Source organism: Aristolochia californica, unplaced genomic scaffold, assembly GCF_029961685.1.
Source record: "Aristolochia californica isolate CCGP_79_NKW_82.1479 unplaced genomic scaffold, dmAriCali1.0.hap1 SCAF_10, whole genome shotgun sequence".
In the NCBI taxonomy this organism is placed as follows: Eukaryota; Viridiplantae; Streptophyta; class Magnoliopsida; order Piperales; family Aristolochiaceae; genus Aristolochia; species Aristolochia californica.
The window spans coordinates 5,098,570-5,114,411 of record NW_027181771.1 but is presented as its reverse complement, the minus strand read 5'-3'; the positions used below and the strand labels follow the sequence as shown (position 1 = coordinate 5,114,411).

Sequence of the window (15,842 nt, the reverse complement as noted above, 5' to 3'; positions counted from 1 at the left end):
CTAAGGACCTTGGTACACTAAAATACTTTTTGGGAATAGAATTAGCGATGACTAAAAAAGGTATGATTTTACCTCAGAGAATATGTGAATGATATGTTGAGTACTGACATGGTTTATTGGGTGTCAAACTTGTTAAGACTCTTATGAAAATAAACTCTTGTTTGAATGATGACAATAGTCCAATGCTTAGAGACAAAACTAGGTATCACAGACTAGTTGGACAATTAATTTGTCATGACTAATAGGCTTGATATATCATTTACAGTTAGAGTTGTGAGTCAATTTATGGATACTCCTTGGAAAGTGCATGTTGAGGCAGTTATAGAGAATGTTGAAGTATTTAAAAGGAGCTCTTGGCAAAAGATTATATGATGAATCACATGAACACTTAAACATTGTAGGATATCCCAAAATTAGACAAGAAATGTACTAGAAGTTATTATACATTTGTCAGAGGTAATCTTATCAGTTGGCAAAGTGAAAAACAAAATGTACTTGCTTGATCAAGTACTGAAGCAAAACATCGAACAATGGCTTTATATTATAAATTGAACTTATGTGGGTAAAATCTGCATTAGGGGAATTTGGTTGTGGTCCTATGGAATTGAAACGAGAGAATATTTATTGCTAATAATCCAATATTTCATAAAAGGACCAAACACATAGAAGTGAATTGTCATTTTATCAGTGATACAATGCTGAACAATAAAGTAATATACCCTTGGAAAACGTCTATTTTTTATTTTTGTCCCAAGTTGGAATTAGTAGATATATATACACTCAAACTTGAGGGAGAGTGATAGAGGTTAGGGGTATTTTGGTAATTTTAATTTAAGATATTGTATTATGAAGTTATAGTTAAACATATGTGAATTAGAGTTGTTCATCAATGTAATTTGTACTTAGTTTTATTAGTGTTTAGAAGCTATAAGAGAGCTAGCTAGAGCAAAGGCATTTCTCTCCTTTTCTCTTATAACTACTTAAAGCTAATATAAATGGGTTAGGGGCTGATCTTACCCCCTAACCCTGACAGTTTCTTCAACGTCTTCTCATCACTATCTTCTTCTTCTTCTTCTTCTTCACTTTCTCACTTTCTTCTTCCGAAATTCTTTCTTTTTCATTATTTAACAATTATGACACCTTCATTTATCAGAAGTAGAAAGTTGGAATGTTGCAGTAGAAGATTCATGATCCACGAGCATAAAGGATGACGAGAGTTTTCCGCCCACTAGCCGCTAAAAATGGGGGAAACGAGGAGATCTTGGCATGAAATAACGCATCAAGCCCACTGCGTATCCCTCTATATCAGAATTCAGATACGTCCATCCCAAGATCATGTACCAGAAGCTACATTTTACCCAGTCCCTGCACGAAATCGATAAATCAGATGCGAAAAAACTCCTCCAATTTAACGTTTGCCATTTCTTCATTATTCACTACATCACTGAAGCAAAACGAAAATCACAGGCGCTTTCCAGCTCTCCATCTTCAGCTCCGGAGAGTCTCTCCTCAGCTTGTCCCATTGTTCCCTTCCCACAGCGCCATCGCCTTCACGAAGCAGGCAGACCCTGTCACCATCACGGCGGCAAACAGCGGGGGCACGAGCAAATCCATCTTCGATCTCCCGAAAAGCTGCGCCGGCAAGCATACCACCTGCCCAGGCTCACCCACCGGCACTCTGATGGTATCCTTCTCACCGCAGGCTTTCGAGAAGCTCGAAGACCGGGAAATCGCAGACACAAACGCTAGTTCCGGAGAGAACGACGCCACCGCCACCGTCAGCGTTAGCAGCGTAGTCCACGAGACTGCGTAGGCAACCACCGGACTGTCGCGGATCAAGTTGCGGAGAGGCAACGGGATGCGGAAGGAGCGTGTCATGGCTACCAGGCGCTAGCACAAGCTGTAGGAGAAGCTCTGGTCCTATGCGATTGAGAGAGCTTTTTGCGAGGAATATCAACGAACACTTAACAGACATCTATTGATTTGACTAGCTGGAGCCCCTTCAACTAATCCATGATCGACTAGCTCTCGTCAATGGCAATGGATGACCAGAATTTAAACTGGGTTTTCTCTAATCTGGAAGATGAACGAAGATGAAACCGTTCAACATTAGGCGACCTAACCATACCTGAACATCTATCAGAAAGCTTGGCTGCTTTCGAGAAGAAGCAAATCATGGACACACCGGACAAACGACTCTCCACATATAAAGCATTCTTAAACCATTTATATTGAACAAGAGGAGACTTGGTAAACTAGAAATCTGTCTCAACTGGATATTCAAAAATTAAAAATGCAAGACAATTACGTGAGACTGTCGTCCCTCGAAGATTCAGGAACCAAATGCCCTTTCAAGTTTCAGTGTTAGATAAAGAAAAGAACCAACAGAAATGCAGACTGCGGCAATCATGAATACCACCATGGCCTCAAAGGTGATGTAAGGGCTTGCAAAGAAAACCACTGAGGTTGCAGCACTCTGCCAAACCTTCAGCTGAGCAAAAGCTGCTTCCTGAAATTTATCCAGTTTGACAGAGTCAGCTACAGAGTTGAAAGAGAAGTTTATTCAGCTTAGAAACATGGACAGTTCAGCCTTCTAAAGGATAATTGAAATGGGTGATTAATAGAATTGTGAAAATGGATTGAACTTATTACTGTGTCGTGCTTGAAGAGCATTCCCAATGTTGCATTCAACTGAGTGTTGAAGACCCCATCACCTATACCCCATATGACTGCCACTAGCAGTGGAAATATATAACGAAGTACACCGCTTGTCATGCTGTTCATGGAGATCCAATAAAACCGAAGCAAATTGGTCAATCACATTTTAGGATAAAAGTATCACTGAAGTGAAGAACCAGATACTGAAGCTCACAGCGAAGAGAAACTCATAATGGGTAATGGGCATTATTCAGCATATGACAAAACGCAAATTTACCTGTATTTCAGCAAAAGACTTGGGAGGACAAGGAGCTGAAGGAAAGCTCCACCAGAAACAATCAATGTAATTGAAGAGAGATCAGATGTAAATCTACCGGCAACAACTGAACACTGATACAGATGCATCAACTAGTAATCAGAAGCTGTTAAACTAATGCATACAGGACCAATACAAGGATATCAGATTCGAAACTAAGCTAAGAACCATTTCAACATTTACATACACAACTATGGCAAGACAATCACTGTATCCAAGTGCATACTTACAATAACATCAGCAAAGCCATACACTGCCATTACACCACCAACTCCAGGGACACCTAAAGCTGGTTCTACTACATACTTGTTGAACTCACTCCTGAGGGGGGGGGGGGGGGGGGAGGGGGGGATAAAATAAAAACATCATTGGACGCAAGATCTGAAAAACTTTGTTAAGATGAAATGTATATATATACATGGAGAGGATAAAAATTAATTATGAACTTACCACACAAATGCTTGTTGTAAGCCAGAATATGCAAGAAGAGGTAAAATCAAAAGCATTCTCTTGTCACAGAGAGGAGAAATGACCAATTTCAATAATGATCCAAGAGTTGCATAGAAATTGGTAGAGGAAGGTGGAAGATCATCTGTTTTAGCATCCCTTTTGCGTAGAGAAAACATCAACATAATCCCAACTGTCACACTTGCAAGAAAGACAGTATATAACAAAGTTTTACCACCAAAAGTTCCACCCTGCAATGCCATATCACCTTTTACCACCTTTTGGCTCAATGGCTTGTAAATGAGAAAAAAAAAACCTGAAAGTTTCACTGGGAATTCCCAGCAGTAGATGACAAAATCATCATTGAGTTAACAGCATAAAAATATAAGGTACAAAGACAAACCTTTTCACCTCTCAACAAAGCAAGGGAGACCAAATTGCCAATAACCTGCAAACCAAGAATTTGAACTTCAGCTAAGGGAATGTGTATCTTTAAGGAACCATGCAAAAAAGATTAACATGAAAATGACGACTATTTACCTGGGTACTAGCAAAAATTCCCCAAAATTCTCCATTGAACCTTCCAATGACTGCACCTTCATGCAAATTGCAATCACTTGCGTGACTACGTGCAACAGAAGTGAGATATGTTCCCTAGCAAACCAGAGTAAGACAAAGCCAAGAGATCAATTCCCTCTTTCAATCATGAGAATATAAAAGAAACCTAGTAATTATTATGCTTTCCTTCTTCATACCTGCCCCACCCAAATTATTGATGCAGCAAAACCAAGGTAGACAGAAGCTGGCACCATCGTATACCTGCAATGAAAAATCATCAGGCTGGTCCAACCAAAGCTAAATCAACAAGATCAGATTTCATTTAAAAACTATATCATCGTGGCAAGCAGCTTCTAATGAGACTTTACATCTGCAAAACGGATGTAACCAGCCATGTCAGATTTTACAAAAGGCATAAAAAATAGAGGAGCCCACAAATCTATTAATTGTAAAAGAGGAATGTAATGTTTTTGACAAATAAAAGCCCGAATTGGCTTTCGATTACTCCTAAAAAAACATCTTTTGACTGTTTATTACCTTGCAGCCTTTTCTTCTCCCTGCCTTCAGGTTCTCGCTTAAACCAACGACTGCCACCTTACTTTTTCCATTTTTATCTTTCCATTTAATCATTTGTTTTTTTTTCCCTCTTAGACTAAAACAATTAGAGTTAGAAAAAGTTAAACCCTTTGTGAGAGTTAAAAACTAAAAATACTAGGCTAATTTGATAGTTAGGTTAACTTTTTCACCAATTTTAACAATTCAAACTGTTGGCTCACTGGACCTACTGAATTCACGGATAAACACAAGCAGCACTAAAACAACACAACTTTCTTTCTTGTCAAGATCATAGCTAAAAATTATCATTAGCCACATGTCTTAAGAAGAAACAATAAAAGTATGTAGCATTTCAGGATGACTCGAAACAATCAATCTGTTTTGGGGCAAAAAAATCAACATATTCGCTCTTTAAAAGTCATTGCATTTGCAAAATTGACATGTACCCCTTCATATTTTAAACAATGGTTTTAACTCCACTTTGTGATTTAAAACTGTTAGAAGTCAGAGGTATTTTAGTAATGTTGTGGGTAGTTTTGTAATAATGTAGTCAAAGTGACCTGGGTTAGTAGTGTTGAAGAGCAGGAAAGGAGGAGTCTCACATGACTCTCACAACAAAAAGTCTTACAAAGCCAAAATTATTATGGAAGGAGGTCTCACAAAAGAGTCTCAATTTAAAGATGTTTTATTTATGTTAGTCTTCTATTTATATTCAGTTGTTCAATTATTCGAGGACTTATCTTTTAGTGTTTAACTTTGGGTGTAAATGGGATCAAGGTAGTTTAGTTGTAATTGGACTCTATTTCTTTCCTCTGTTATAAATAAAGGCTCATGTAAAGTTACAACAAATTAGTAAAGTTTTTTCTCTTTTCCAAAAATTGAACATGGTATCAGAGCAGGTTATGTGAGTTGACTCGGTCAACCCATAGAGATAATGTGATCCTTTTCTGATCTATAATCACTACTAGTTTAGGTTTGTATTCCATTTTTTTCTTTCTTTCCCGTCCCAGTACCTGAAGTTTTCTTGGTCAATGGTCATGCTGGCCAAAGAAGAAAGGGTACTCAATTCTGCTAGATTACAGAGTTTGAAATCTATCAAATTCTTTCTCTCAAAAGAAGTATATTTTCTGAAGAAAAGTTATACTTGTATGAAAGGCATTCAAAGTCTAGTTTCATAAGGAGAAAATTTCATGTCAATCTGATCTATATTTAAGGAGATATGTGTATTGGAGTCGGCAAGGTCAAACAATAGAACGAAGAGAATCAAGAGGTCATAAAATATTCAAGAAAGAATTTTTTTATGTCAAATTAGATATCAAATTAAAGCTATTTGACTCTAGTTTCTTGAGCAACAAACCGTTAGTGATTCTAAGCTATATTTTGGGAGATATTGATATTAGAAGTACCAAAGGTCAGTTATGTCGAAAATCTCTCTTTTTTTCCTACTTTCTCTCCTATTATCTCTCCAGGCATTGACGTCAATTGAGTTTCCTTTTCTCTTAAAATCCATGTTTTTTAACCAAATTTGTCTTCTAATCAGAGAGTTTTGGTCCAACTTAATCACTCTATGATGTGTTCATTCAAGATATGTAATATTTTGCATCAATGTTGTTTTCAAGTTTTGTGTTTTTGTTACTTGGTTGTATATCTTCCGCATAGAACTCCGAAAAATTGTGGTCACCCCAAAAAAAGTTATACTTGGTGAAATTTGTTCAGTTATTTCATTACTACCATTACAATCTCCTTTAATCCCCCATTACCCTTTTACTCATGACCTTTCTGCTACCATCCTTTTTTTATTCTCGTTTACCCTCTCAGGCCAATCCCTTAGTACATTGTTTTGGTTGGTCGTCTTTTTTTATATATGGGTGTTTTTAAGTTCATTGAGACTTTTTTATTGGTACCCTTTGGGTTTTTATCGTCATCTTTTGAGTTATAGGAATTACCCTCTTTAGTGATTATTATCACTATTTTTGTTTGAAATCCTTTGAGGTTGGTTTTGACTTATGTTTTATCACCCATTTTGTAACTTTTTGAGTGTCTGTGTCTGTTTTCGTACTTATCCTTGGGAAACCTTGATAGAGGAGAACATTACTACAACTATTTATTTTTTGTTTCAAGTTGGGAACGACCCAGCTTGAAGGGAAGAATAGAAGGAGAAGTATGGGGATGAGATTGGAAGTCGAGTGTTGCAGTGGTTGCACCTCCTTCTAAATTCCAAGTTAGAGAAGAAGTAGTAGTATAATCTACAATGAAGAATTTTATATGTTGTGGTATTACCAAAATATTCAAGAAATGGGAGCACAAAAGATGAATTTTTTGCATCTATTTCCCAAAAAAAAATTGCATCTTTGAAGAATTTTCAAGAATCCTTTTCATCGCAAGCTGAAGTTATAAACTCCAGCTTGAGAGGGAGTGTTGAAGAGCAAGGTTGATATTGTGGTCCAGGGTTAAGTACCTATGCCTTCCGCTCCTAACAGGCCTGTCTTTTGGGTAGTATTGGCTAGGTGCATAACATTTGGTATCAGAGCTAGCGCTACGTCCTGAGTTCGATTCCCAACGAACGCGGGTGATCTCGAACCCCGGAATGCAGGGTTTCCCGGTTAGGCTAGGTCCCTTGTCGCTATGTGTTAAGCCGCCGTGATCGTCGGCTCTTAAGGATGGGTATGATGTTGTGGTCCTGGGTTAAGTACCTATGTCTTCCGCTCCTAACAGGCCGGTCTTTTGGGTAGTATTGGCTAGGTGCATAATAGTATGGAAGAGTCTCACATAACTCTCACAACAAGAAGTCTTACAAAGCCAGAATTATTATGGAAGGTCTCACAGAAGAATCTCAGTTTAAAGGTGTTTTAGTTAAGTTAGTTTTCTATTTATGTTCAGTTGTTCAATTGTTCTAGGACTTATCTTTTAGTGTTTAACTTTGGGTAAAACTGGGATAAGGGTAGTTTAGTTGTAATTGGACTCTACTTGTTTCCATTATTATAAATAGAGACTCGTGTACTCAAATTACAACAAGTTAGTGAAATTTTTCTCTTTTCCAGAAATTCAGCAAATAGTTTAAAGTTGGTGTGGTTAATCTAGTAAATTTTGGATGCTTTAAAACTTTTTTACTCATAATGTATATCCTCTTACCAGGGGTATTATTTTTTCAAGTTGAAAAAATCACTTAAAATGAGATTAATAAAAGACGATGGGAGGAGGATAGGGGTCAACTTTTCCCCTATCGAGCAGTTTGCACCTTGTAGACCTATTTTCTCTTTTCTCCTTATTTCCTCTCTTTTCTCTTCAATATCTCTTCCATCTGCCCACACCTCCAAATTCCCTTGAGGGGGTGATTATTTCACTAGAATCAGCCATAAGCACAAATAACAGGCAGAACAACCAACTAAAGGCTTCACAAAAGCAAGATGCCTACACAAACTATGTGGGCCTCACTTCACAAAGTAGGGTTTGATCAAAGATGTTTGTGAACATCATACATTAAGAGTGAAATATATGTGAATCCAGCCTTAAATCAGTAAAATTGAAGCACAAGAGGGCTGACATCAGTAAGCCAAAAGATGACATAGACACCAATCACTTATGTAATATGCGCACACGATAGATGGGTTTAATCCCAAGTCAAAAATCCCTTTTTTGGACTCTAAGTAGACATAGAACTGCTCAATAGACAGTATTAACCATCAACCTTAGGGTTATAGCAAAAAAAAGATCTCAAAAAACTCAAACCTTGACCCTCAGTCAATATCCAATTCTGAAATCCCCTTTTCTCAGAAGGTGTTGGGTTCAAAGGAGGACGGAAAGGTGTTTCATGGGCTTGAAATCAGGACCCTATCGCTCTAATACCAAGTAAAAAAGCTGAAATATAGAAGATTGTGAGTAAACAAGAAGAGGAAAAAGGGAGAAGAAGACTTTGGAAAAGAGTGCCAAAGAGGAGCTCTCATTGTGGTCTGAATTCAACCCCTTATCCTTTTATTCACTTAAGTGAGAATGAGGACAATGACCGATATACCCTTATTACGCTTAACTGATAGCTCCCAATCTAAACCTCCAATGAAAATTGGACCATAGAGACATCTAAACATGCTGAATAAGATAGTACCCTCTCTATAAAATATAGACCATATGAAAAGACCAAACTACCCCTTATATTATTTTCGAACAAAAGACTATATTCAGATTACTTCAATAAATTTAAATGGATTAAATTATCTAAATTAGTCAAGAGTTGTTAAAAAGTTTTCGATTGCAAAGAAAAAAGCAAAGTATATAAGAGAGGAGTTGGATGCTAAGTTCTATGCAACCCCATGTAAGTAATCAAGTAATCAGTTGTCACACTATTACGGACATGTGGAAGACTCTCAAGTCTATTTTTTATTAAGAAAACAATTTGTCTCATATCTATGAATTATATATGAAGTTCTTGAGTATGAGTAGGGATGAAAAGACTGTTACAAACTATTTCACAAAAATGTGTGGGGTGTTGCAAGAAATAGCAATGTTTTATCCTTTCACTATGGACCTTGTAAAACTATGTGAGAAAGAATGACAAATACAAGAGGCTTGATTTTTGGATAGATTAGGACCTAAATATGAGGCCCTACACTTACAGATGTTAGCTGATGGTAATGTCCCTACACTAGAGAAAGCTTATAACAAGGTGATAAGAACTGAAAAATGTAGTTGTATCCACAGCTAACAGGGACACTAAGACTTCAGATGTTGTAGCTCTTAACTTGTCCTTCACTCCCACTCGATATGAGACATCTAGAGGAAGAAAGGGAGGTCGAGGACGGAGTCGTGATGGAGGAGGTTGAGGCCAATCCTATTGTATTTGACGGTATTGGAAGTGTACAGGGATCTACCAATAGGATGAACTTCAGTAACTTCTTTCATCGACTAGGCCAACTTATAGCTATTCCTACTTCTATTCGTATTGTGGCCAGCACTTCATCCTCAGCCAATGCCACTCGAGCTACACCTGGTACACCTATGCTATGTGTCTTATCAATCTTCACGGATTATTGATTATGAGGCATTAGCCAATATATCAAGTACATCATCCTTGTTCACTACTTTATCTCTTTCCTCCTCTTGTAAGTCAAAACAATTAGCATAGGTTCTTTGTCGTCTGTCACAAGTGAAGAGGTTGTTCACCCAACACACCATTTTTTATTGTCTTCTATCTTATGTTCCTTAATTTTAAGTCAATCTATTGACAATAAGCCAACTCATAAATCTTAAACTATTCTATTACATTTTTCCTTCTCATTGTGTGTTCAAGATTTGCAGATGAGGAGGATGATTGTTTTCGGATATGAGAGAGGAGACCTCTATCACTTGGATATTGTTTAAGACAACAAATAATAGTTAGATCTACTGGCATCTACAGTTGAGATATTCATCATCTTTGAAGTTGGGCCAGTTCCTACCTTACCTTCAGATTTATCTTTTCAATGTCAATCGTGCCAACTTGGGACCACCAGAGATTTTTTCCATTGGGTGGCAACCATTGTCAAATTCTGTTTGCATTAATACATTGAGATGTTTAGGGTAGCTCAAACAAAAAAACTTAAGCGAGAAATAAAACCTGATGGGAGGTAGATTTCTTCCCCATCCAACAGGTTGTTATACAACAACCCTTTCTTCCTTATTTTTTCTCTTTTCTTTCTATTTTTTTTTCTATTTTTCTTCAATTTTACTTCCTTACAATGAGCATAGCCTATCATCCCCAAACAAATGGACCCAAAGCGTTCAATTATTGCTTGGGAACTAATCTACATTGTTTTGTAGGTGACCAACCAAAGGAATGGGTCTCACTCTCCCATAGGGCAGAGCACTACTACGACATTTCTCCTATCATACTCCTATCATGCATCATCCTACTTATTTCAACATATGTTTTAGACACCACCCAGGTTGCAGAACTCGAAAGGACACTGGCTACCCATGATGATATTTTGAAGAATCTCAAGCACCGCCTTACTCTTCCCCAGCACCGTAAGAAACTTCGATATGACAAGAAGCATAGTGAACCCCAACTCAAAGTCGGTGATCAAGTAAACTTGAAGCTCCAACCAGATAGGCAGCAATCAGTAGTTGTCCACGGGCGTCACAAACTTTCTCCTCACTTTTATGGCCCGTTCAAAGTGTTGGCCAGAATTGGAAAAGTTGAATACAAATTGGAGCATCCCTATCACTCCATCAATCCGGTTTTTCATGTCTCATAGTTGAAGCCGTTTATGGGTTCTTATCCCATTGCACACTCAATGCCACCCTGAGCTTGATGGCCTCTCAACCTCGGCCATTGGCCATCTTAAAGAAATGATGTGTTCGCCACAACAACAGGTTTCAGACAAATTGTTGTACAGTAGAACCATACCCTACTCAAGGATGCTACTTGGGAAGTCGAAGATGAAATCCTCCTCAATTATCCAGATTTTCAACCTTGAGGGTAAGGCTGATCTTCTAGGGGAATGGAATCGTAAGGGCATGTATTATGACATAGGAGATTAGTGCAGAGGTCTGTTCATGCATGCCAAGGAGTCTAGAGTCCATTAGGAGCTTCGTTTCAAAAAGCTCTTAAGTTGATAAAGGTGCTTTAATTAAAGTTGTTGTGACTAACTGTCTAAATTAGCAAAGTCCTAGTTTTGCTTATGCTCTAGTTGCTTGAGTTGTAAGTTAAAAATAGGAGAATGTAGAGGGGAGTGCCCGTTGAACTCCATTCCTCACTGTATCTGCTCTCTATCTCTCTCATTCTCTATCTGCTTCTTTTCTCTATGTTTATTCCTGCCTCTTCCTTGTTCTCGCTTAAACTCAAGTATTCTTATTATCTTATTATCTTCATCTTCTTCCCTCACACTTAAAGCAAGTTGCTACTACCGATGTTCATAACACAGGGAAACAGATATGCCAAAGATGAATATGGTCCGAAGAGCTAAAAAGAAGCAATCATAGAAAACATTCAACTCCCTTATCCCATTTTGAGGAAAAACATGGAAAGAGACATACTAAAGATGAATAATTGCCTGAAGAGCTATAAGGAAGCAACGTAGAAAAAAATAAACTATTTTTTCAGCTTTGGTTTTCTTTTTTCTTTTCTAATTGTGTTTAAAAAAAAAAATTTCTAATTGGGTTTGCTTTGGTAATATTTGTGGGCGATGATAACTACCTGAAAATTAATCTTTCAAGGAGACTAACACTTTTGACTTTCAGTTTCCTATGTTTCTCTTCAAAGTACTGGTATAAAGAAGGGGAAGAAGAATAAGAAAAGCTTACAAGGTTGGTTTCAGATGGGAAGCAATGAAAATCCAATAACCAGTCGTCCCAAGAACCAATGACTTCTTCAATCCTAGAACCCTCACCATGGAAGATGCCACTAATGAGAAAAACGTGAAAGATAGATACAATATTCCCATTGAAGTAGTACCCAAATCTTTCTCCTGAAGAGTAAAATATTTTATCAGCTCACCAAAGGCAAATCAATAAAAACCAGGAAACCAGAAACTGAGCGAAGCCCTCCTAAGAAGAAAAAATAACAAGATAAGTGCATAACTAAATTTTGGTAACCAACCGGCCATCAGCGAAAGACCCACGTATCATTAGCATTTTTAAATTCCCAAAACGTCGACAATGGACTCGAATTAAGCTACTCCGAGTTAAGGAAAGAACTGCAAAAAAGTTCTATGAATTGTACCACTTCGCAGTTCTTACCTTATTCGCGGTACTCTCCAGATTCTGCACCGCTCCGTAAGCTGAAAAAATGAATAAAAACGCAAAGCTCAATATATGAACATCTCTTTCATGGCTCCGTGGCGAATTTCCGGGGACAAGCAGTGCTTCCTCCTCGCGAGCATCAACAGACTCCATTCCCCCAGAATTGCTTGCAGTAGCTCTACAATGAATACAAACCTTTGAAAACCCTAAATATAAAACCAGAGGCCATGACGAAAGAGTTGATTAACAGCCGGCCACTAGAAGACGTGAGAAAAAAGTAACTTCAAATTCATCGATGTGATCGAAGAATCTGGTGAATATTTAAGAGCAACACCAGAACAGATGTCACGATCGCTCTCCTCCGGGGTGAAGAGCTTGACCGGCCTGAAGAAATAAAAATGTCAATGATGTTCAACTTGCATTGGCGTCTTACCCAGAGACAATAATTTTATTATTACATATAAAAACAAGCGTATTTATTATTGTCATATTAAAATTTAATACTTTAAATAATTATATGCCTTTGTCATCATCTTGCCTCGGTTTTTTGGTGCCTTTTTTCGGTTCAATTCTTTAACTAATATCACTTTCTTCACAAGAACACTTCATCTGAAATAATCACATAAGATCGAATACAAAGTTCGCGAGTGTTACGCAAATATCGTCATGAGATCTGCCAGCAGCAGATCGCTTGAATTTGTTCATGAGCGTTTTGACTTCTACTGCAGTTGAAGATAAACACAGATGATCAGCTTTAGCGAAAAGATAAATTCTATTTGAAATCGAATTCTCTATTCTCATATTAACAGGAAGCCAGAGGGGGGCTTCATCCTTCAACACATTGAAGCGCAATCGCTTAGGAAAATTGCAAAGAACACGACTCAGGGAAAATGATTTCTTTACATCCAAGATAACAGATGAAACAAGTATAGAAATGAAGAGGAAACATGTAATGACAAATCCTAGCTATCTCTAGGACATGATTCAAGAACTCGTGAAATTTGTAACCGCCTTTCGTCCCCTCCGAAACGGCGTGCTTCGCAAGCTCGCCTGGAAGCACCAATCTCACGGAGGCCTGGATCTCCCGTGACGTGATCGTCGGCTTCCTGCTGTACCTGGCCAACTAGTCGAAAATATCATTGTAAAACCGACTAACACAAATAACAAAGACGGATTTCAAAGAATTTTTCCCAAGATATTATTCTCTTCATGAATTTATAATACATTTACAACCTAATTTGGACTTATAATCAGGAAAAAAACAAGGAAACAAATCGTTTCTATAATTACGGTAACAATTTACACAATTTACAGTTGATTCCGACACTCCCCCTCAAGTTGGTACATAGATGTCAATCATGCCCAACTTGTCAATTATACCATGAAATACTTTCCCTGATACTCCCTTCATGAGCATATCAACCAGCTGAATCCCAGATGGAATAAAAAGAAATTGTATAATCTTTGCATCGAGGTTTTCCTTGATGAAATAACGATCAACTTTAACATGTTTAGTGCGATCATGTTGAACAAGATTTTTTGCAATTTCGATGGTTGCCTTATTATCATAGTGGAGATTCATAGATTCAGCATATTCAATCCCTAAGTTCCTCAGTATATTTCTTATCCATAACAATTTGCATACACTATGAGTCATGCCTTGAAATTCAGCTTCAACACTTGATCTTGATACTACCTTTTGTTTTTTACTTTTTCACGTGACAAGATTACTTTCCACAAAATTAAAGTAACCAGACGTGGATCATCTGGTTGTCTGATCTCCTGCCCAATCAGCATCTGTGTATCCTTCAATGTTAGAGATACTTTTTTTTGTAAATAACAAACCTTTTCCAGGAGCACTCTTTAAGTATCTCAAGATTCGATAGACCGCTTCCATATGTTCTTCACTTGGTGCATGCATGAACTGACTCACAACACTCACTGCATATGCTACATCTGGTCTTGTGTGTGATAGGTAGATAAATCTTCCAACTAATTGGCTGATAACGCCCTTTGTTTGTTGGGATATGATCTGGGAGAATTCCGAGCTTATGATTCATTTCTATGGACGTCTCTACTGGTTTACAATCAAGCACTCCGGTTTCGGCTAGAAAATCCAACACATATTTTTTTTGTGAAAGGAAAAATCCATGTTTCGATCTTGCCACCTCAATTCCCAAAAAATATTTAAGTTGTCTGAGACCTTCATTTAGAATTTAGTGGCTAAATACTCCTGTAAAGCTTGCATTTCACATGGGTCGTCTCCTGTCAAGACCATATCATCAACGTACACAATTACAACCGTTACTTTTCTTCTTTGTGTTTTAAAAACAAAGTATGATCTTAGTTACTTTACTTATAGCCAAACTCCTTCATTGTAGCCGAGAATCTCCCAAACCATGTTCTAGGTGATTGTTTTAGCTTGTACAATGACTTCTTCAATTTACAGACTTTACCTTGACATAAAGAACCACTTTTAACTCCGGGTGGTATATCCAGGTAGACTTCTTCTTCTAAGTCTCCAATGATAAAGACATTTTAACATCAAATTGTTGTAGAGGCCAGTCTCAATTTGCTGCTATAGATATAAGAATACGAATTGTATTGATCTTAGCTACTAGTGCCAAAGTATCCTGATAGTTTATCGCATACCTTTGAGTATATCTCTTTGCAACTAGTCAAACTTTATATCTTTCAATACTTCCATCCGGTTTGAGTTTCACCGTGAACACCCATCAACATCCAATTGTCTTCACTCCTTTAGGATGTGAAACAAATTCCCACGTGACATTCTTTTGTAGAGCCTTCATCTCTTCGTTCATCGCCTTTTTCCATTTTGGATCAGCTAATGCATCCTATACATTACTAGGAATAGAAACCCTGGATAATTTATCAAAAGTAAATGCATACGATTTAGTCAACCTATGGGAGGACACATAGTTGTTGATTGAGTTTTTGGTCTTGGCTTTAGGATCAGGTTCATACTGTTTCTTTAGAACTCCCTTATTCAATCTTTGTGGATATCTAGGAGTTATATTTTCTGTAGGAATACATGTTTCAATAGATTCATCAAACACAGGATTCGTATTTACCTAAGGAGGAACATTCTGGGTTGATTCTTCAGTTGATGGTGCAGACGGAGGCAACTTTGAGGATTCTTCATGAGCAATTAATGATTCACTCTCAGCTTCATGGTTGGGAGCACAGTCTTATTGCACATCATGGAGACCTGGCTGGTTAAAAAATTCATTCACCACTTCTAACTCAGCACCTCCACTATTCTCTTGTTGATTAAACAATTCATTCACCGTTTCTAACTCAATAAACTCAGCCCCTTCATTATTCTCATTACTTGAGCTCTCCCCCAGAAGAGAATTCTGTGAGACTCCCCCTGAGTAATAAGGTTTTAATTCATGGAACGAGGCATCTATAGTTACATGGAGTTTTCAGGTTTGTGGATCATAGCACCAATATCCTTTTTGAAAATCAGAATAGCCAACAAAAACACATCATTTAGCACATGGATCAAGTTTATTTTGCAAGACTTTTGGAATATGAACATATACAATACACCCAAAAACCCGGGGTTCAA

General features: G+C 37.6%; 2 protein-coding genes across 2 annotated transcripts; both read right to left on the bottom strand.

The window, feature by feature from the left end:
• Positions 1-1,290: 1,290 nt before the first annotated feature.
• On the bottom strand, positions 1,291-2,172 carry LOC137934376 (uncharacterized). The gene has a single exon (XM_068778666.1). The coding sequence runs from the start codon at positions 1,876-1,878 to the stop codon at positions 1,510-1,512; it is 369 nt and encodes a 122-aa protein (XP_068634767.1). The 5' UTR covers positions 1,879-2,172; the 3' UTR covers positions 1,291-1,509.
• Positions 2,173-2,251: 79 nt separating this feature from the next.
• Positions 2,252-13,416, bottom strand: LOC137934366 (UNC93-like protein 3). Its single transcript, XM_068778655.1, has 12 exons — positions 12,905-13,416; positions 12,585-12,634; positions 12,248-12,456; positions 11,813-11,976; positions 4,177-4,240; positions 3,962-4,075; positions 3,825-3,869; positions 3,425-3,672; positions 3,205-3,295; positions 2,936-3,048; positions 2,653-2,776; positions 2,252-2,509 (listed from the first exon to the last, which is right to left on the bottom strand). The coding sequence occupies exons 1-12, from the start codon at positions 12,916-12,918 to the stop codon at positions 2,333-2,335; spliced, it is 1,413 nt and encodes a 470-aa protein (XP_068634756.1). The 5' UTR covers positions 12,919-13,416; the 3' UTR covers positions 2,252-2,332.
• Positions 13,417-15,842: the final 2,426 nt, after the last annotated feature.